Source organism: Rattus norvegicus, chromosome 1 (assembly GCF_021556685.1).
Source record: "Rattus norvegicus strain SHRSP/BbbUtx chromosome 1, alternate assembly SHRSP_T2T, whole genome shotgun sequence".
Taxonomy (NCBI): domain Eukaryota; kingdom Metazoa; phylum Chordata; class Mammalia; order Rodentia; family Muridae; genus Rattus; species Rattus norvegicus.
Window position 1 is genome coordinate 164,937,099 of NC_141534.1, and position 22,837 is coordinate 164,959,935.

The following is a 22,837-nucleotide window of genomic DNA, read 5'->3' on the forward strand; positions in this document are numbered from 1 at the left end:
GGTAGGCAAAGCAGATAGGTTTCAGAAACTTGCCAGATGTCAATGGGAAGCAAAGAGAGATGGCCAAGAAGAGGTTTTCTTGGATGGAGGGATGCAGGAAGGAAATACTCTAATGGAGAGAGGGGCTATGCCTGGAGGAAACCCTTGAAGATGGCGTCCAGATCCTGGCGGGTCTGCAGAGAGCTAACCAGAGAAGGTGAAAGGTGTGTGGAAGGTAACACAGGACCCTGTGAGCGGAAGAGGCCTATCTGTACGGCATGAGACACTATCCATGGGGACCTCTGTACCTGGGGCTAGGCCTGGTCTGCTCTGATACCGCAGGGCCTTGGAGGAAAGAGGCACTCAGCCCCCTCACGAGTACCTACATCCAGTGGCTGCTTTCACAGGTCCCTTGGCTCCTATATTAGATCAAGGCTGGAACTTCAAAAGGAGCCTGTACCTAGAGTTCCCAAGTAGGAAGGTACTGGAATTCTTAGGAAACAGGGGGTGGGGAGGACATTTCCCCAATAACTCCCATTATCAGTCCTGAGTGGTCACTCAGAAAGCACAGCATAGAAATCAACGGGAGACTTCACCTTCAACATCCATAACCCCGCGATCCCTCAGCAGGCCTCAGGACCAGCTTTGAGCCTTCTGTGTCTCAGGTGCCCAGCCCAGAGAAAGTGATAGAGACATATGAATGATGTCTGTGGTGTAGGTTTAGGATGGGAGCAGGAGGTCCTGGTCCCCTGCAACTGTTGGCAGGTGCCAGCTGTGACACCTTGGCTGCTCGCTGCCGCCATTCCTCTGAGCCCCTCCCTCTTCCTACCTTCTTGTGGGCAGCAATAGCCAGCTGTGCCCACTTCTCAAGATTCTTTAGCGGTGTGATCTCACGGTCAGGAATGTAAGTGGGCACGAGGCTCAGCAGACGCTCCAGAATCATCTCAGAACCATAGTCCACAAAGTACTGCTGGGAGGCCAACTCGGCCAGGTCATCCTCCTGAGGATGACACACGCCATTGTCACCATCCCTGGGGATGCCCTTCCAGCCCCGGCCCCGTTCCCAGCTGTGCCTCCTGTAGAGCTTGGGAACCTTGATCCTCAGGACCCTGTGTTCTCCCTGCTTTACTTCTCTTCACAGGGCAACTTATAAGGTCCCTAAGCCCACAGTCATGCTCTTGCCCTGTGCCTGGTCCCCTTGGCACTAGCACAGAGCTGGCTTCTGTCCGGGGGCACAAAAACTGAGCAGAAGAGAGCAGGCAGCCTAGTTGGTGGTGGTCAGACAGCTAGGGCTCAGTGCTGCATGAAAGCCACGTGGGTTAGCAGCCCTGTCTTGGGGGGTAGGACACTGGAGATGATCTGCTGGGAAATGGCACGTCACTGCCACCATCCCCATCCCCATCACTATGGTAACAACCCTGCTGTACTTCAGAGAGCCAGGTGAGAGTCCAGCCTGGGCTGGGCTCTTCTTCTCTGACAAGGCTGGTGCCCAGCAGCCAGGGCAGAACTCCCCTGAGGCTCCTGGTGTTTCTATAGAGTAACAGAGTGACAGAGGAGGCTCTCAGGGACCGTGTAGACAACTACTTTTTAGGTAGGAAATGGTTCCCAATTTTGGTAGCCAGTGTGGTGGCTCTAATAGAATCAGAATTAGCTTATCAGCATATACAGCATCACCACCAGCACTGCCGTATCACCAATGTCACCTTTGCCACCATCGCCACCACCAACCACTGTTAGCATCAGCAGTCCATCTTTATCCTGCCATCGCTGACAGGAAGCCCCACCACTACTTCAGAAACAAGACCCTCAATTCTGTCCCCCCAAAAGGAGGTAAACTGGGAAACACCTGCAAATCCTGATCTAAATGATCGGATCTTCTCCTTCAGAGCACTTCCTAGACTAAGAACCATACACGTATGCCCGTCAGCCCCTACAGGAATCACGCATGCGCACTGCAGAGTGCATGGACCCCTTCCCGTGGGTAAGCAGGACAGCTTTCTAAGCATCCACTCACACAGCTCATGTGAGGTTAGTAGCACCGAATCTACAAGAAACCCGGGAAACGTCCAACTGCTCCCCAGCCAGTGTCGTCACCATCTGACAATCGCCCTTAGCCTGTGGACAGGAAACAGGCAGCCATGGCCCCTTGTGACTTGTGCACCCCACTTACCTTCTCACACCTGTACTCCCCAAACTTGACTCCTCGCACCACCTGCTGGTAGATGAGGTTGGTGGCCACGTTGTCCTCCGAGGGGTTGTGCCAGGGTGTGAAGACCTCCTTTCTGAAGAAGAGCCTCCAGGGGGCGTTGCGCTCCTGTGCACCCTGCTCCTTGGCATACTGCTCGCACTGGGAGATTGCGTCCATGACGTGGTCACTGCCACTGCCCAGGGAGGATACCTGTGAGCAGAGGAGAGACGGCACAGTGGGAAGAAAGACAGGGCAGGGTCCGAGAAGGACTTCAAAGATGGCTGGAGGCCCAGAGGAGGCAGGAAGATGTGTCCTAGGTCCCCTGGGAAGCTGATCTCTGGGACAGGCTCTGAGCTGGCTTGGAGTGTGCAGAGACCGACTTTCAAAGCTCAGTAGTGAGTGTGTGTATGTGAGAGTCCTTTTTCCCTCAGAGCAAGAGATGTTGTTAAGCAAATTGTCCCTGGAGGCCAATTGACTAGGGAAGATCCAGGCAAACTATGACCAAGTGCAAGGTCCTATCCCTGGGTCTTCCCAGTGCCAGAGGAAACTCCAGGCCCAGCTTAGCAGAAAAGACCATGTGCCCACGCCAGGAGGACTCACACAGCTGGAGAAGATGTGGAAAGAACGGACTGATGCCTGGGCCGACTGCTACACATCACAGCAGCAGATGTGACCCCGGAGAGCCAAGGTGCCTGCCCTCTTTTCTAAGCAGGAAGAGAAGGGCTTCCCTCTGGGTACCCGTGGTTGAAGAGAGCTCTGGACCTCTGACCGACTGTGGAGTACCCGTTGTGGGAGAGCTTGACACCGTTTCTTTCGAGCCCATTCCCCATAGCTCACATGCATGCAAACACTTCAGCCAGCAGGTGGCAGCACTAGGCTGGGCTATGCTTGGGCCACCACCATACCTTATCGAACAGAGCAATGTAGAGGGAGAAGCCAAAGCGGTCCTTGAGTGAGATCTTGTCAGCCAGAGCATTGCATAGTTCCTTGGCTGTGGTTGCTGAATCTGCTAGCAGGGTCTTAGTGGTCCCGTCCATGAAGGTCACGGGCAACATGATGGGCTTCTTGGACTTGGTGGCCTGAAAGTGACCAAGAGTGTCTGTGGTCTCTTCACTCTCTCAATGCCCAGGCTGCCTATGGGGTAGAAGCTGACCCCCATACTACCAGCATCCCACTGGGACACCCCTTGGGTGTGTCATAGGTATCCACCCTGAGGGGACATTTAGATGTCTTGTGCCAGGGATCCAAGCCTAGGAGGAAACCACTGCAGAAACATGGCCTTGATTAAATCCCATGGACATAAGACAGGCAGAAAGAGCCAATGACACTTTGGGACTTTTGTATTCTCGGGTGCCTGAGATTACAGAACCCAAGGAGCCCCACAATCCCACATGAAGGTGTGCTTCTGAGGCATTAGAGACCACGTTCTCACATGCATGTGTGTGAGCCTTGCTGACCTGCAGTTCCAGCCAACTGGGTGGCTGTGTCCGAGTTCCATTGACAAAGGTCCTTCTCAGGCGCTCCTCACAGTAGGGGGCATAGCCGGGTGGGCCTCCATGGATGAAGTTCCGTAGGTACTGCAGACAGGGGACTCAGTGAGGCAGTCTCCACCCTAGCTGCTGCTGCAGCCTGCAGTCCCTCCAGGCACCTACACCCCCCTTCTCTAGGCCTACTCCTGCGATCCCTGGAATCAACTGTACGTCCTGCATCTTGGCAGCAAGGCCAGGCAGTCAACCTCCTTAGCTTCACCTCCTGCCTCATCCTCACATTCTATCTCTGCCCCCACCATGGCACCCAGAGCCTGGCACAGAGTGATACCAAAGTGCCTGTCCCAAGATACATGCCCTATCCTTATCACACTTGACCTCTATAGAATGGGACTGACAGAGCCAAGTGCTTGTCCCTTGGGCAAAGGGGACCTGGGAGGAAGGAGCTGGGCACGTGTGAGACCTTCAAGGATCTGGGAGGGGCTCTGTCCATACAATGGAATATGGATTCCAGAACTGGAGAAGTCCCAGAATCCTACATGAGGAATATTTGTGGAGCCTCAGAAAGCACACGCCACATACATGCTGTGTCCCAGCACAGAGGGGCCCTGCACCCTTCCCACCCCAGACCACCTTCCTACCTTAACAAACTTCTCAGAAGGGGCGAAGCATCCCACACACAGAGACACAAGGATCCAGCCCCTGGCATAGCTGCTCTTGGATGGGTTGTGTGTGAGTTGCTTGCTGATCTGGCAGTAAATCTCATCCCTAAGTGGAGACAATACCTCAGATTGACACCCAATCACCCTCTACACCACTGCTCTTCTGACCAGCCAGCCCAAGGCTTCCCAGGAGACAGAGACAGGCTAGATAAAGAGGCTGAAAGAGGGTCTACATTTGGGGGTCACCAAAAAGAAGGCATGGCCCACGAATAAAGCAAAAGCTCTTGATGGGGTCTACCATCTGCAAGGTCACCTGTATCCTAACACGAGTTCAAAGGTCACAGTCCCTGCTGTCACCCTGCCTAGCCCCAGGCCAACCATATAGCATGAGCAGGGGACCCCACAGTCAGGGACAGTTTCAGTAATCGTGACTGACATGGCAGAAACACACAGGACACCTGGGAGGGTGTCAGGGCCAGGGAGCAGGGACTCTGACTCTGAAACACATCTCTCCAGTTTGTGAATACTTGGTGCATAGATCACTTTGCACTGAGCTAAAAACATCTTCTCTTAACAGCATTTTCTTGGTCTTGGGAGCTCCAAGAGGGCTTAACCACCCAGGGGACAGACACACACACACACACACACACACACACACACACACACACACACACACACACACAATGATGTGGTACTCCTCTTCTCTGAGGACAGTGTCAGGTAAGAGGCAGGATTGTCTAATTCAGTAACTTCTTCTTAATTGGGAGAGTTCATGAGCCAATAAAATTAAAGTTGTCATCTTTTTATCACATGCATCACACATGCTCACACATCTTGCCCATGACCCAAATCATCTCACAGAACAAGGGTCATTTAAAACACCCAAAGCAGACAAGCAGCCCTCCCACAACAATCAGGCCTGTAATCGAGGCTAGCACAGCTCATCGATGTCAGATTTGCCACAGATCAGTGGGAACCCTGTGCTGGACCCTCCCATCTGGCCCCACTCAACCAACAGAGGTGGAAGTGGCTAAGCCAGAGAAGGGAGTCCACTTTCTAGCCTTCTGTGGCCTGGGGCTCCTGGCACAAGACTCCTGAAGTCTACTTCGGATGTGGCAGACAGATAACCTGTGGCCATCTCTCCCTTCTGGTGGCCCTGGGTGGCGTCTGGCTCAAGTAGCTCAATTGGCCTTGAAGAACAATGGAGAGAGGTGAGAGTGATAGGTAGGTGGTCTAGAAGTCCAAATAACCCGTGGAAAGTCTCTTCCTAATGCTGGGCCTCAGTTTCCCCATTGGGAAGATGGAACTTGTCTCTTGCCCACACGCCCAATATAAACACAAGCTCTTGGCATCCCAAGTCTCTACCTATGGTCACATAAGCCAGTTCCCCGAGAAGCCCAGGTCCCCGCATCTGTCTGGGCTAATTGTATAGGTGACTCCAGAGTCTTCCCACCAAGTCTCCAACACCCAGGCCATCGGTAGAGGCTTGTCCTGACCCGGGGATGGAAACAATAGCAGGGTCTCTAGGAATAGAAAAACCTAGCCGCTAGCCTGGGCCAACCGCACCGAGGGTGAGCTAGCTGCAGTGGGTTTAAATCAGAAAGCTCAGGAGGGGCCATGAGAACCATGAGCTGCAGGTTACAGTCTGCTAGCTCCATCCACTGTCTCACAGTTCTGCCTTCCCTCAGCTCTCACATGTGGGTACCTTTCCAGATGAGGCACAGAGAGATGCCTTAGGAGACGGGTTAGGGTCTCATGACCTCCAGCCACAGAGCTAACACGGGCCCTTTTTGCTTCCACTGTGGCTAAGGTGCTGGGGCCGCTGCCAGCTGCCCTGAGACCCCCAGGCTCGCCTAGAGAAGCCCAGCCCCAGCGTCCCACTGCCCCGTGGGTACTGACCGCAGTGCAGGTCGCAGGATACCGTTGCCAATGATGAAGTGCAGCTTCTCTAGATTTGAGGTGGGCCGGTCCTCCAGCATGCTGTTGCCCTGTACCATGGACTCCCCATCATGCAGCCTCTTGGTCACCTAGGACAAGGACACAGGCGAGGCTGGGGTGCTGCACCTGCTAGGCTCCTCACGGGGAGCAGATAGCGTCATAGATGGGGTGCTGTCCCTGCCAGCTACTGCAGAGAGTAAGGGACAAATGGATGGCCCACGAGCTTGTCATCGCTCCATTCTTAAAGACTAATAACCACATCGCATGGCTGGGAGCACCAGCTCGGTGCCACCTGCATCGTGGGTAAGTTCTCTGTGGCCCTCTGTACCTCAATCCCACCCAAGGGAAACCCTTACAGCCAGGATATGTCCCATCCCTGACTGAGTGAGAGCACCATCTCACACCGAAGTACAGCCTGGTTCACAAGCACCTAATTAGCAAGGCTCCTGGCCCTGGCATGGCCACCCTCCATTCTCAGTAGATGTGTGTCTCTCTTTCGGCCTCACGCAGCCACAGAAGCAGCCCCACATTGCACTCAAATGCAGCAAGAGATCCTCCATCATAGACAGAAAGGGCCACGCGAGGGTCTCATAGCATCTGAACCCATGCCTGTCTGTTCCAGCCCCCCCCCCAGCCTACACAGCCCTGTGTACAAGGCCTTGGCAGTCTCAGACGCTGAGAGATGGACTGATGGGTGGTGGTGCCAATACTCAGAAAGACTACAGAGAAGTCTGCTCCCAGGCTGAGAGGTCCTGGGTTGAAATTCATGGTGTATGCATCAGCCAGAAGTGCCCTCCTTTTCACGTGTGTGCTTGGCCCCACCCTGGGAAGCCCCTCCCCCAGGTGCTTCTATACACTTCTGTCTGGTGGTTGCTCCAATGCTGTGCTGTGCAGAAGAGAGAAGCATCATCTGCTTCTCCTCCTACTCCTATTCCCAGGGCCCTCAGCTCAGCTGTGCTGCAACTTGGCTGCCTAAGGAAGCCCTTACCTCTTCTGTGAGTTTGGACTTCTTCTTCAGTGTCAAGTGTACCAACTTGTGTTTCACACTGGTCTTCTTCTGCCCCTCAGAGAGCTGGGCCTGTGAAATAGTCACAGGGATGAGACCTCTAGACAGAGGGGCTATGGCGTGGTGTGGTGTGGGGTGTGTGTGTGTGGTGTGTGTGTGTGTGTGTGTGTGTGTGTGTGTGTGTGTGTGTTTGTGTGTGAGAATTCCACACAGATGCTCACAAGGTGAAGGCCACGAGGTCACCCTCTATCCTCAACTCTGCTGAGACTCGGAAAATCATAGTTAATGTCTGAGGCCTCCCAGTGAGGCGTCTCTGGAGGTGTCTCCCATGGCAAAGTCTGTCTGGTCTGCAGTGTGGCCCCTCAGTTATGGTGAGAATTTTACAGTTGGCAAATGATCACACATTATCCCAAGTAGACAGAGAATGGTAGGGGACTGGGGCGGGGATGAGGTGGAGAGAGCTAGACCACAGGATGCTTTCTGCTGGTTACCTGAGGCTGCATGCTGACATCATCCCCACTAGCCCAAGACAGTTGTCAGTTGGGGCCCTGTGGCCTCACCTCGCCCTCGCCCTGCAGGGCCTGCAGCTCCCTCTTGTATGTCTTCTTGCCCAGGGTCTCATAGATCTTAGTCATCACAGGGATCTTCTCACTGCCATCGCTCATGGCTGTGTGGTACTTGGGCTCTGGGAGGTCCCCCATGAACCGGAGGATGGTGATCCAGACAGCCAGTGCCGCCTGAGGGTGGAGTACACATGTTAGAGAGCCGGGGAGCACGGAGGAAGTGGTTCATGCCATAGAGAGAGCCTTGGAGAGGAGGCTGGAGAGATAGACAGCCACCACAAATGTGCTGACCCCAGGTTGGGTGCCAGGCCAAAGCCCAGCCTTGACTTGACAAGTGTGGCATCCACCACCCCATCCTGGCCCTGTGAGCCATGATCCAGCCGCAGGTGTCCTCACCAGCTGGTCACCCTCATCATCGTGGTAGAGCAGTGGCTGCTTGAGGGGCCTCCGGGTGTAGGAGTGTGTGGTTGTGCCCTGGAAGTAGGTGGCAGCAAATTTGGCGAATTTGTACTCAGAAAGGTCCTCCTCATCCTCGTCAGGCAGGGGCAGGGCAGCATCGACATCCTCTTCCACCATCTCCCTCCGCCCTCGCTCCAGGTCCTGATGGGCAGAGAGGAGTTGTGTCTTAACTGTTAGGCCGGGCCCTGTAGCTGGCAGGGCCAGAACAGAGGCAGCATTGACTCTGTCCCCACCACTCTACCTCTACAGAGCTGGCCCCTCCTCCCAGAAAGCAAGAAAGACCTCTGCTGCTTCTCTCCACTGTCCAAACAGAGCCCAGCACACAGGGGAGCCTCAAGGACAAAGGGTAGATGTTTGAGAATGGCCTTAGGGAGGGGTAGCAGGTGGACCAGGGTCACGTGGCAGGAGGAGGCTGGATGGGATCTGAGACCTGTAGGTCTTCACCCAGTCAGTCACCACCACCTTCTAGTACAGGGCAAAGGATGTGAGAGGAGACAGAGAAGGCTCTGGGGTGCCTCAGGAAGTCCCGCCCCCAAAGTCCTGATACCTCAAAGCCACTAGGTGCCTGGCCCTCCTGGCCTGGCAGGCCACTTGAAGTCCCCAGGAAGCCAAACATCTTGTCCACCATATCTGAGTGGTTGATAGGCTCATGGCGGGCCCTCTCCATCTGCTGTAACAGCTCCTTCTTCCGCCGAGCCTCTTCCTTCTCCTTCAGTTCCCGCTCTGCATCCTCGCGGGCTAGCTGGGCCAGGCGCTCCTGAGGTTGGGGGGATGCAGAGGAAGTAAGTCAGCACCCAGCAACACAGCTTCAGAGAATAGCTGTCTTCGGGGAGCCCAAGAGGGACCACCACCACCACCACCGCCACTGCCATCATCATCACAATCACCACCACCACCACTACCATCACCACAATCACCACCACCACCATCACCACCATCACCACCACCACCATCACCAGCAGCAGCAGCAGCAGCAGCAGCAGCAGCAGCAGCAGCAGCAGCAGCAGCAGCAGCCCCACTAGGGTTCTGACGCAGTGGTGGGCTGACTGTGCTTGTACCACCCCCATCTAGGGCAGACAGATGTCCCGCATCCCTGAACCACAGGAGGACACCCCCTCTAGTACTCTCCTTTCCCTCGCCCTTGCCTTCACACTCTCCCTTTTCCATGTCCTCCTGTTTCCAGGCCACAGAAACCATGAAGTCTTGGGCTGTGGAGCTGGGAACTATACTAGAGCTGACCAAAAGATTACTGTGAGCCACATTTAAAAGGCAAAGTAATGATGGTGATGATGGTGGTGGTGCTGCTGCTGGTGATGATGATAAGTAAAACCAATATCAATAATGCTTTAATTATTTTGAGTTATATTTTCAAATATCATCTTACAGCATGTAATCAGTATAAAAATTATGCTGGGGTACCTTACATCCCCCGTCCTGCAGCTAAGTCGTCATAATATTGTGTGCACCTCACAATTTTAACCATGGCTTTTAGATGAACCACACTTCAGTATTTGGTAGCATGTGCGGCTGACATCCTTGTGTCAGGCTGTGTGACCCTAGTCACTCCCTTGTCCGGCTTTCGCTCTGGGTGTCACTGCTATCCAGGAAGGTGCGGTGGACACATCCCAAACCCCACATGAGAGTTCAGCTGCTGTGTGCTGAGGGGACCAGGAAGAAGTGTCTCCTAGGAGGAGGGAGGAAGATGGCAGGGACAGGAGACAGGCAGCCAGCAACGGAGGAAAGCCACAGAGGCAGACTGTAGAGCAGCTACTCAGTAGGCACGGAGGTCGGTCTTACCTGATGCTTGCGCTCCGCCTCCTCCTTGGCCTTCTTGGCACTCATCTCCTTTCTTAGCTTCTCCTCCTCTGCCAGCCGCATCCTCTCTGCCTCAAGGCGCCGCCAGTACTGAGGAAAGGAGCAGTCGTGTGGCCAGAGAAACATGTAGCCCTTGTCACAGCTCTGCCTCACCTCACCCCCATCTCCCCCAAACTCCAAAAGGCAGTTGAGTTGGTCCCCTGGTCGCAATGGGTCGGGCTCATTGGATCCCAGAGCCAGGCCAAATGTGCGGTCTCCTTAAAATTCACAAGAGACCCGGGCCTCAGTCTCTAGTCCACCCCTGCAGGCAATGCCAAGACTCCTTTGTGGCTTTGGCTTCCTCAGCCAGCACCAGGCAGGGGTCAGGAGATACCTGCGTGCGGTAGCACACACTTAGATACCACCCACTCCTGAGGCTCAGAAACCCTCTCACCTCAACTCGGAGGCGCCGGTGTAGCCGGCGCGCAATCATGCCCCGGGCATAGGCCTGCACGGTGATCACGGCCCAGAGGCGGTGGCGGAAGGCCCTGCGCACCAGGTAGGCCCGGCAGCGGGCCTGGAACTTTATTATGCGCTGTCTGGCCAGGCGGTACTGTTTGTGCAGTTTCCGGGAGCGGTGCAGGGCCTGCAACCGCAGGAAGCCAAGACGAATCTGCAAGGGTCAGCAAGCCATGCTCAGACCTGAGCTCCGGCAGAGATGAATGAAGCCCGCAGCAACACCCAGTGCGCAAGCCTCCATCAGACTGGGCCCTCCATCAGACTGGACCCACCAAGGTACCATCGATGTCATTCAAACAGAGCCCACAGTGAGGCCCGCATCCTTCCAGGAACTCCAGCCTCAACTAACCAGTGTCCATTTCTGCTCATCTCCCTACTCCAAGTCCAGGCTGCAGCCAGATGTTCCGCAGAGTTGCATGTGACCAGGTCTATTTTGGATCATTCCACAGTCTCAGCCTCATGCTTAACTCACCAACATATTCCAAGAGAAAAGCTCAAAAACATGAGCCCCTAGAGCTAAATAAACCAGGGCTTTGACTGGAGGTCAGGTAGGGCTGCTTGGGGCATCTCAAGATGCAGGTTAAGTCCTGCTGCCAAGGTAACCCAGGCTGCTTCCATGTTCTGGCTAACAGAATCAGGGGTTGGGGCTGGGGAGGGGACTCACCAGCTCATAGTTTTTCCTACAGTGGTGGCCCCGCCAATGCCTCTGGATCAGTGTGGCTGCACTCTTCAATCTCAGGAAGTTGGACCTGAAAGGGAGACAGAGACAGGTGACTCTAGAGCAGACAGCCGGTGGCCAGAGTCAGTCAGGGCCCAGGTGTGCCTGTATAGCACACTGGGCCCCTGCCCTGTTATCTCCAAATTGTGTGATTTTGGGCAAGGCATAGAACCTCTGTGCCACAGTGCCACCATCTATCTGGACAGGAATAAGAAGTGATGCCGGTGTCTGTCCTTTCTGCCTGGCAGTCTTATCACAAAAGACCTTTATGGCAGGAATTAGACAGACGCTCATTGAGTGGGTGGATATATGGCCAGATCAATAATGAGGTAACCCAAAAGGGAAGCTTTACATTGTCCAAATCTTTCACTTTGTAGCTGAGGAAGCTGAGACCTGGGAAGCTGGAACTACAGCCCCCGTCACTGTTTGCCTCTGAGGAGCCCAGTGACGTTCCCCTGCACACAGTAGGCTGTTTCTCAGATACCACAGTCACCTCTGGCTTGATGGGGACAGAGACCACACAGCAAGTCTGCTGAGAATCAGAAAACACTGGAGGGAAGGACAGGTGGGTCATGGCACAAGCCAGCACTCCGAGGCCTGCAAGCTGTGTGCAGCGAGAAACAAGGCTGAAAGCCTCACAGAGGATGGATGATGGGAGTTGGGGTGGGAACCCTGGAGGAAGAGCAGGCATCAAGGAAGAGGCTGGCAGACTCACAGGTAAGGGGGAGACAGAGGGAGGGACCAGATGGACAGGGGGGTGGGATTCGGTGGTTCCTGAAGCGTACTTTAGAGTTGGTCTCGCCGTGTGTGGGCCATCTCAGGTGTATGCATGTACTTAGTGTAGAATGTGAGCTGTCCCTCACAGCTGATAAACCTCCACTCCTGTCCAGAAGGGCAGAGTGTCTGCAAATGTACCCCTTGTCTCCACGTGTCTGGGGAGGACAGATGACCGTGCAGTCCGGTTTCTGTGACATGGCAGAGCTGCGTAAACCTCATACCCGTGTGCTCGGGGATCTTGTGATCATGTGTGTGCATGTGTGATGGTGCCTGTATGTGCGCCCTTGGTGTTCATGTTTGGTCCTGGTGTTCACGTGGGAGAGCGGGGCTGAGCCAAGTTCCCAATGGGGGAGCTGAGAGAGCAGCAGCTGTCGACACAGACCTGTCTTTGAAGCCCCGGATGACCTTCTGGAGGAGAATGACTCTGTCTGTGATGGCCTTGTCCCGCTCCACCTCCAGCAACATGTCATGGTGGTCCTGAAAGGCAGAGCTCCTGATCAATATCCCCAGGACCACCTACTCAATCCAGGTACAACCAGTCTTCCTTCATAACTCAGGCTTAGGGTTCTATGTGCACCCCAGACTCCTAACCCTGCCAAGGCCTGTGCAGTGACTTTCTAGACTGCGGCATTCCCCAGAAGCCTGGGGATTGGAGATTGGAGACTGACTCACTATTGTCACTTCCTGGCTTCCCTGCCATCATTTCGGCCCTAGACCTCGCTGCTTTTCTATCTAGGATCTTGGCACAGACTCCCCACCAGGAGTCCCCTGGTGTCCATCAGTCCCCCTCTGACCGTCCCCTTCATAGGCAGTTGGGCAACCTCCTTATGACTTTCCACACATACCCTATAGCATATACGTCAACCTGACATTCAAGACCACTCCAGGTCCCGCTGACATCTCCAGTCTTTCCCCCAGCCCCCTCATTTCCAAGCCCAGTCCTCCTTCCAGTGAGACGAACCGTGAAACCTCACTGGTTCAATCAAGACACATACAGACGGAACGTTCCGTGGGTAAGCATAGTATTGGGTGGTGTGTGAGAGCCACAGAAGAGCAGGCAGATGTGTCCTTGATTGGAAGCCTGGCCTTTGAGTCTCACACGGGGAAGGCTTAAAAAAAAACTGTCTAGTAATCACAGACACTGGGTGAGACTCAGAAGCTCACCATGGCCTTCTCAGTGAGCAGGTGAATGGGCAGATGGGCGGGTGGATGGATGGGGAGTGACATTGGGACATGTGGGCTCTTAGAAGTATTCCTAAGAGTACAGATGGGGGGTTGGGGATTTAGCTCAGTGGTAGAGCGCTTGCCTAGCAAGCACAAGGCCCTGGGTTCGGTCCTCAGCTCTGGGGGGAAAAAAGAGTACAGATAGGTGAGCATGAGGGCAGTGGTGCCCTGCGAGTCTTCTGGTGCTAGGTACACCATTCGGCCTGTTCTCTATACTAACGCATACCTGGCCCTAGGTAGCTCAGGTCAGTAGCCTGCTCCCTGCCCCCCTCCCCCCAGCTTGACTTCAGTCCTCACTCTTCTCTGAACCTGTGAATTGGGCACAGGACTTTCTACCCCACAGCACCAGCAGGGAGACACTAGGAGGCCAGGCACACAGAACTCACTGTTTAACCAGCACTCAAGGAGCAAAGGGAACACAAACATTTCCCAAAGCAGAAAGTCTTGTTTCTGCATAGGAGACGCAGTGGCTGACTCAGAGCCCACACCAAGAGGAGTTAGATGGACCCCTAACCAGACCCCACTAAAGGCTGCTTCCTCCCTTTCTTCTCCCAGATGCCCTGCGTTCAGCCCTGCCCCCATGGAGGAGGGGCCCTGCTCTGTGCCCAGGACAGAGGAAATGGAAATGGGGAAGCCCACGCAGTCCCTGTGCAGCTGCTCTCCAGGGCTGTGAGTGTCAGGGCCCAGTTTCTCGGTCTCGTTCACCACTTCCTAGGAGGCTGTGGGAGCCAGGAGCCCTGACTGCTGTACCTGGGTGCTGAGACAGAACCACAGGCGATAGCACACAGCTGACCCTCATGACCCTGCCTGCAGAAAACCACAAGGAGCGACCTGAGGTCCGCTCTAGACCATCACAGGCCCAGCCTGTCACGACAGAAGAGAAGGCAGAAATGCTTAGTAACTTGCCCAAATACACCAGGCTGAACACCACAGACCACCACAGGGTGTGAATGCCCGGCATTGGTCTGACAAGACAACCAACACACTTTGGTTATCCAGCTCTAAGCTGGAGTCAGTGCCTGGCCCTGTGAGTTATCTCTAATGCGTCTCTCTCTCTCTCTCTCTCTCTCTCTCTCTCTCTCTCTCTCTCTCACACACACACACACACACACACACACACACACACACACACATCAAGATACCCTGTAGCCCCCTCTGAAACATCATGGAGAGCTCAGGACATTGGCAGAGTCGTGGAGGCCAGGACAGGCTGTGCTCACCTTCAGAAAGATCTTGGTTTTGCCAATCTGCCAGTCATCGTGAGTGCCCAGCACGGCCTCAGCCATGCGCTGGCATGTCCCTTGGAGGTCATCCTGTGCGGAAGACAAGAGTACTACAGTATATGGAAAAGCCCTCAAGTGTCCTTCTCAAGATTGAGAGACAGGTCTGTCCCTGCATGGCTGTGTGACTGACCCAGCCTGGCCCTGCCTTCTGTGAATGTCTGTTTTCTCCTCAAACCAACTGGATGATAGACACCACGGCGTCCTTCAAGGGTGTCCTTCTATCCTGCCCTATCTTTGCAGAAGTACCTAATGTGGTCAAGTAGATGTCAAGCTCCAGTCACTGTCACAGGTAAAACTGGGGTCCTCTCCCCTGTTGGTGTACCCAGCTTTGTACCTGCTTGTATGCTGGTTTCACCCCAGGCAGCAGCACGCGGTAGCGCTCCACAAACTCCACAAAGCTGTAGCGAATGGGGTAGCCTGCGTGGCGGATGCGGATAGTCTCCATCATGCCCGAATAGCGCAGCTGGCGTACACACAGGTGCCGGTCGAAGAGCTGTGGGGCCAGAACCAGAGGCATCACGGCAAGGCCACTATCTGACCAGCACAGGCAGAAAACACACAGAAGTTGAGGCCTCCTAGGAGCAAAGCCAGACAGGAGGCCAGGACTGTTGGTCAGACCCATGTGGCAGCAGGAAGTGGGGACCTGCAGGTGGACAACTGTGTGCTATAGGATCAGATCACAGAGAAGACACAGGTCCATGTCTTGGGAGACATAAGAGGTTTCATGGATATTAGGGGAGGGTCTTCCAAGGCCGGAGGAGGGTGAGCACGTGAGGAGGGGCAGAAGCTTTAAAGTGTATGCCCTGCTAGGGGTGGAGGACATGGAGGGAGCTGAAGAGCCTAGGCCAGGACACAGTGAAGGCCACCCAGAGGTGGGTACTCCTCACAACCCCAGGCTACCCTTTACACAGCCCCCAAGCAGAACCATGTTATCCAAACGACTCTCCAGGGGCTGGCTTAGGTCCTTAGGGAAGAGGCACTGCCTTATAACCGGCTCATAGTAGCCACCGTGATGGCTTCATGGCAGGACTACATCCTGAGTCCAGAAAGACAGAAAAGGCAGAAAGCAAGGCCAGGGGCCTTCTGAAGCCAAGCTACCAGTCTGGGCCTTGTCCCATGGGTGACTGGAACCAAGAAAGGTTTGCAGCAGAGAGATATGGGGCAGGATTTACTTTAAGAATAGCAACATCATGTGCTGGGTTGGTCATGCTCAATCCCAGCAAGCAGAAGACAGAGGCAGAGAGGTCCCTGTGCATAGTCTGTATAGCAAGGTCTAGGCCAGGTAGGGCTACATAGCAAGACCTTGTGACAACCGAGAACATAAATGATGTCATCCTCAGTGTAGCAGGTGTTCAGAGGAGGGGGAGGGGGCCAAGCTCCTGCAAAGGTGGAGGCCTGGGCTGGGAAAAGGTTCCAGGGAGCCGGTGCTCAGCCCTGTCACCCTGCATGCCCTGGCTCAGGGAAACCTGAGGTCTGAAGAGGACAGGACTCACCCACGCTGGGAAATGGCTTCCTGGCGGGGACAGCGTGCGGAAGGTCGGCTTCTGTGGTCCATTTCCTCTCCCTCTCAGCCACTTTCCCCAGCCTTCCTTCCTTCCCTCCCCAAGCCCCACACCCAGCTTCCCCCACCTCTCCCCTCCTTTGGATAAACAACACCTCTCAGGGCCTGCACTGAAGCAGGGAGCTAGCAGCTAGTCTGCCTGAGCCCCTCAATCCCGGAGCTCCCATGTGACAACTCAGGACTGTCACTTCCTCTTAGGCAATGTGCTGAAAGGGACTCTACTCCGTGTATGGAAGGGCTAACAAATGTTGTCACTAATAGTAAAAAGGAGGGACCTTTAGCAAAGGAGTCCAGAAGGACTTCCTGGAGGAGGAGGGCACTGAACTAAGGGGAGGAGAGCTTTCAAAGGAGGGGCCCTATCATGAGCCACATTTGTATTTACTAAGCACATAACAGGCACTCTACAATCTTGGAGCATGGTCTCTGAGGAGAAAGTGGCTGTGAGTTTTCATTCTCAAGGAAACTGAGGCACAGGGCAGTGTCTGATTTATGTACAACTGCTCGGCTGGGAGATAGCAAAGCCAGGGTTAACATGACCTTGGAGCCCCTAGGTTCCCAGCAACTTGACAAGACCCCTAGTCCCCAGAGAGAACAAGGCTCCCCATTGCCCACCGACCCCATCCATCTTACCCCCTCCCTCTCCACCCTCCACCCCTGCCCACCACATGCCCTCCAAGGCTCACCATGGGCTTCTTGAACTCATTGGGTTTGATGCATCGTACAAAGAAGGGCTGGCAGGCGCCCAGTGTGCGCATCAGCAGCTCCAGAGACCGCTTGAACTGGCTGCTGAGCGTAGGCGAGCGCTTCCTGGTCTCTGCGCCCTGTAGCAGGGGACAGACAGACAGTGATGGGAGGGGCTGTGCCTTTCCCCTCCCACCCTCCAGCAGCTGTCCTGGAGGGAGGGAAGCACCAGGGAGGGTCACCAAGGCCAGTATATGGGTAGTTGGGATCTCTTGATCTGGGCTGGAACTTGGACCTCAGAGACCCACTATAGGGCGTTCCCTAGGACCCCAGTAGTGTCCCTCCAGAACCCCTACCATCAGCTGGGAGACTCTGGGCCAGCAGCAGTCTCTCTGAGTCCTATTCCCTCCCTGTGTAAGACTTGGCGTCCTCAGGATACTGAGGTCATCTTAGTGACAGGAGTTAGACAAACCTAATTCAAACCCCATATATGGCCTAGGCTGACCACCAACAGTACTGAGTCTCCATTGTTTCCTAAGTGAAAACATTGCCATCTACCCTCCTAATGGGGTGAGTGGAGAGTCCATGTGCAATAAGCAGCCACCTGGGTTGGTCACTGCACCCCCTGGGAGCCTTGGAGGTGACAGCACAGCTCATGACCTATCCTGCTCTGCTTGTAGACCAGGGCAGTGTGGGTAATCTGGATAATCCTCCCAGCTGCTGTGGTCCCAGCTGCTGTGCTCCCAGCTGTTGTGCTCCCACCTTCTGTGCTCCCAGCTGCTGTGCCCCCTAGCTTCTATGCCCCTAGCTTCTGTGCTCCCCAGCTGCTGTGCTCCCAGCTGCTATGCTCCCAGCTGCTGTGCCCCTAAGCTGCTGTGCTCCCAGCTGTTGTGCTCCCAGCTGCTATGCTCCCAGCTGTTGTGCCCCTAGCTGCTGTGCCCCCAGCTGCTGTTCTCCCAGCTGCTATGCTCCCAGCTGCTGTGCCCCTAGCTGCTGTGCTCCCAGCTGCTATGCTCCCAGCTGCTGTGCCCCTAGCTGCTGTGCTCCCAGCTGCTATGCTCCCAGCTGTTGTGCTCCCAGCTGTTGTGCTCCCAGCTGTTGTGCTCCCAGCTGCTGTGCCCCTAAGCTGCTGTGCTCCCAGCTGCTGTGCTCCCAGCTGTTGTGCTCCCAGCTGTTGTGCTCCCAGCTGTTGTGCTCCCAGCTGTTGTGCTCCCAGCTGCTGTGCCCCTAGCTGCTGTGCTCCCAGCTGCTGTGCCCCTAAGCTGCTGTGCTCCCAGCTGCTGTGCTCCCAGCTGCTGTGCTCCCAGCTGCTATGCTCCCAGCTGCTGTGCCCCTAGCTGCTGTGCCCCCAGCTGCTGTGCCCCTAGCTGCTGTGCTCCCAGCTGTTGTGCTCCCAGCTTCTGTGCTCCCAGCTGCTGTGCCCCTAGCTGCTGCACTCCCAGTTGCTGCTTGTGCCACCCAGGCCCTCTCCTCCCCACCCCCCACCTATATGTTGTCTTCTCAGAACATTGGGAAATAACAGGGAGAAAGGGGACTCGGGAAGAGCTGAGGTCAAGCAAACAGGAAACGAGCCTTCTGGAATATTGCAGAACTCAGATTAGAAAGAACACAGTACCACCACATACTGTTTTCCTGGCCATTTTTGTGTGAGAACTCACTAGTAAATTTGATCTTGTTGTATGTTTTTAGAGCTATAATTCAATCATATCCTTTTGCATCGAAACTATGGAGTGCAGGGAGCTGGAGAGAGGAACACTTACTGCTCTGACCTCTCAGAGGACACAGGCAGCTCGCAACAACCTGTGACTCCAGATCCAGTGGGTCCGACAGCCTCTGTTGACCTCTGGGGAGTTCTGCACACCTGTGCTGCATTTACACACCTACACGCGCGCGCGCGCGCACGCGCGCGCACACCCACACACTACTGTAAATCTGGGATGCAGAGGCACGTGTATGGGGTATTTGGGAGATAAAGGTACTTAACCTACACTAAATCCAGTTGATATGTTATAGCTTCTAATAAACCCTGTAGGAAAGCAAATGTTTTGGTTCTGAAACAAGTATTTTTCACCTCAAGTTCCGTTGAAGAACATTAAAAATTGTGTTCAGGGGATCTAGGGCTAGGTTAATATTTGTTCTGCCTCATCAGGATTCTTGATTCAGCAACAGCACATACATACCGAGCATGTAATTCAGAGTAGAGCAGATACATAGCTCACACCATATGCACGTAGCATACATGCACCCAGTGCACACATCTCACCGTGTACACACTCCTACACAGAACATACACACAAAGCACACACACATGGGCATCATACAGAATTATACACACAGGTGGCACCTGAGCATGCAGACACTACACATGCTGTACATAGTGTAAACACTACATGCACGTGTGTAGCATGCAAACAGCATGCACACCATAAAGCAGACATGACCTGTCCACACCAGGCATGTATATACCACACATATCACTCACAAAATACATATCCCACATGACAAATGCATATAATTCACACACAGCATGCACACCGTCCAGAATAAATGCATACATATGACACAAACATGGTAAGAACACAACACCCAGCACACTTTCTGAATGTATACTATAAAGTACATGTGGCATGCATACCTGTGCATATATGTATCATGCTCACTCCCCATGGCATCGACACACAGCAAGCACACTATGTAGCGGCCATGCATGCACATGGCACACATACACTAAGAGCACACAACACACCTCCCTCACAGCACACACCCCTGCATGTACATGCATAACATGCACATAGCATGATCACTATGTGGCACAGGACATACATAATGAGAACACACAACATTGAACAGACCACACACCCTTCAAGATTCTGTCATCTTGAAGTTGTTCCCTTCTGCCTGCCCTGCCTCACAAAGACAGGTCTGCCTCACTCACTGCTGTGTCACCAGGGCCTATGTGCACCAGGTCACACATCAACACCTTGGTCACCTGGGGTATGGTTGTACAGCTCCTCGGTGTCCTTCAAGGTGCACAGACTGTTCCCTTCTGTGCAAGCCAAATCCTTAGGGACTCTCCTCATGACCCTTCTCTTATATGGGACAAGCCATTGGGTCCTTGCCAGAATCTGATGCCACCCACAGTTTCCATAGCTGGGTGGATCCTCAGCCTAGCTCTTTCCTTTCCCCACCTCAGCCTTCACACTGGGCTCCTGCCCTGCCACCCCATCAGGCATTCTACAACCCCATTCACAAAGCAGCTGGGGCCCAGGTAAGGAAATTAGCCACATCCCTCTGCACTCAAAACCCTCCAGTGACATCGGTTCCTCCAGGGAAAGCCAAGGTCCCTATGGGGATCCATGACACCCCAGAATCTACTCCAGGAGCCTCTGGTCCCCACCGTATGTTTGCACCCTTCCTGGCACTCCAGTCTCTTGGATCTGCCTGGAGCACACTTGGAACTTTTGCACACGCCCATCCCTCTCCTTGCAAAGCCCGCCTTGGGGAGGGGGGCTTTCACGTTCCTACCAATTTTCCAGTAATGCCTGTCCTGTGCCTCATGCAAAATCACAGGGCCTAAAACCAACCCTTCTGCCTCATCCCTCTCCATGCCACCTCACAAACACTTCATGCTTTATTAATTTACTGGATCTCTCACAGTTCCCCCTCTGCTGGAACACTAGACTAAGTACGGGGTTTGGTTTGGTTGGGTTTCTACCTGTTTACTGCGGTGTTCTGGGACTTGGGCAGCATGTGGCATATGGAAGGCACTCAATAAGTATTTGTAGATAATGGGTGAATAGCTGAGTAGATGAAGGGTTGTGTGGGATTTGCTCTCCCAGCCTCAGCCATCCGGGCTCTCATCTGGCTCTGTTTTATTCAGGAAAGCCTCCTTCTCAGGGATTACTGATTTCTGGGACATCGGTGGATATTCAGGGATGAGGCAAAGACTGAAGCCAAAAAAGTTCAGAGGCCAATGTGAGGGAAGGCAGATGTCACCATGGTGTCTGTGTCTGCCAATGAGCAGACATACTGCAGGTGCGAGTGAGCAGCTGCCCTGTGGACTTGGCTGGATGAGACATTCCTCCAGGTACAGCCCATGCCTGGAAGATGGCCTACCTCCGCTTCTCTGATCCCTGGATGAGTAGGTTATGATGCCCTGAACTGCCCTGGGGCAGCAGACACAAGAGTCAAAGGATGAGAACTCAGGAGTTAGGGATTTGCCCAAGCAGAGGGCTGAGGTTCCTGTAAGCATTGCTTGCGATAGGTCTCCACCCCGAGGGAAGAGCTGTAGCTAAGACACTGTCTCAGGGCAATTCCCGCAAGAAAGCAGCCCCGTTCCCAGGAGTTGTAGATCTTTCGTGGACTGGAGTGTGACTCAGTTAGTAAAGCTCTTGCCTTGAGAGCATGGAGACCTGACTCCAATTCCCCCAAACCCATATACGAAAAGGTAAGTTTGGCGGTACACACTCATAATCCCAGTGCTGGGGGAGGGAACAGGCACAACAGAACTGGAACATATGGGCCAGCCTAACCTACATCGTGAGCTCCAGGGCAGTGAGAAAACTTGTCTCATAGAAGGGGCAGGGGGAGTATGGCTCCTGAGGAACAATATCTAAGGTGGCCCTCTGGCCTCCATACCCATATGTGTGCATGTGCGTGCACACACACACACACACACACACACACACACGCACACACGCACCCATGCACGCATGCACGCACGCACATGCACACGCACACGCGCGTGCACACACGAATATGCACATTCACAGACTACCCATTCTAGAGTTGCATCAGGATTGGAAGCTGTCTCAGCACAGTGAAGGGACTTGTCCAAGGTCACAATCAATCATTGCTAAAGTGTCTTCTTTGTATATCACAGCCAGGAAAGAAAGTGGTGTGTGTGTGTGTGTGTGTGTGTGTGTGTGTGTGTGTGTGTGTGTGTGTGTGTTATGGGTGTGGGAACCAGAGGAATCCACAGGAAGGAAGATAGTCCTTATCTAGACAGGTTTGGTATCACTTCTCCCCTTGACACTCAGGGTGTTGGGTCTATGTTAGGGCTCTGGAAGAGGCCGAGAACAGGCCAAATATGTGCTGTTAGCCCTGGACAGAGAGGAGACAATGACCTGGGAAGTGGGGGAGCAGAGAGGAGATGGAATGGTGGTGGTAGCCATGGCCTCTAGCTCCTTTGGAATGGGAAATGCCACAGCAGCCAAGACCTGAAGCAGGTGTTCTAACTGATCTCCCCAAAGGATGTGTCGTTAGGGTAAATGAAGCCCTCCTTGACCTCAGTCCCGCTCCACGAAACAGAAGGCCACCTGTCCCTACACTTCAGCGTGTCCTCAGAGACCCACTGAGTCTTTAGGGCATGTGATCATGGAAGCAGTTACAATAACGGGTGGGGCAGAAAAGGCTTAGGGACCTTCTCCAAATTTCTTCTTGTAGGTCTCAGTTTCCCCTTTAAGAAACAGAGATTTCTGCAGCACACGCAACTTAAAAACCCAAAACCACTCCACAAAAAAACCACTCCACAAAAATAAAAAACCAAAAAACCAAAAACAAACAAAACAGCCCCCACACTCCACAAAAGGCAGAAAAACCCAGCCCTCTCTCCCTTGGAGTCAGCCCCGTGAGGGTGAGCTCTCCCACCGCAGTCATCCTGGGCCCCAGGCTGGGGCTTTTACCTTCGAGGAAACGGCTGCTTGGCCGACAGTGCCGGATGAATAACCACAGAGAAACTACAAGGGGAACCACAGGCAGGTGAGGAGGAAGAAATGTGCCTGAGAGAGCCAAACAGCCACCGAGACAGGGTTGGGAGGGCCTGGGGTAGACGTCAAGGTTGGCCACCATCCCAAGCAGGTCAGACACCTGCATCGGCATGGAGAATGGTGGCTCTACCCTCCCTGCTCCCCTCTCCTGTGCCCTGGGAAACAGGGACATAGAAAGGAATGGAATAAAAGCCATACAGCCCAGCAAGAACTCCAACTGACACTGCCTA

General features: G+C 54.1%; 1 protein-coding gene across 3 annotated transcripts in view; it reads right to left on the reverse strand.

Annotated features, from left to right (window-relative positions):
• Myo7a (myosin VIIA) overlaps positions 1–22,837 on the reverse strand; it is a 70,393-nt gene that overhangs the window by 16,856 nt on the left and 30,700 nt on the right. For 2 of the 3 annotated variants that reach the window (NM_153473.2, NM_001414743.1), the window contains 17 exon segments: positions 809–979; positions 2,150–2,377; positions 3,073–3,246; positions 3,625–3,744; positions 4,296–4,422; positions 6,216–6,343; positions 7,243–7,332; positions 7,821–7,997; positions 8,220–8,423; positions 8,830–9,039; positions 10,080–10,187; positions 10,531–10,749; positions 11,260–11,344; positions 12,473–12,567; positions 14,535–14,627; positions 14,932–15,090; positions 16,842–16,979. In NM_153473.2, coding sequence (NP_703203.1) covers positions 809–979; positions 2,150–2,377; positions 3,073–3,246; positions 3,625–3,744; positions 4,296–4,422; positions 6,216–6,343; positions 7,243–7,332; positions 7,821–7,997; positions 8,220–8,423; positions 8,830–9,039; positions 10,080–10,187; positions 10,531–10,749; positions 11,260–11,344; positions 12,473–12,567; positions 14,535–14,627; positions 14,932–15,090; positions 16,842–16,979 — 2,526 coding nt within the window. 3 annotated transcript variants of the gene reach the window in all.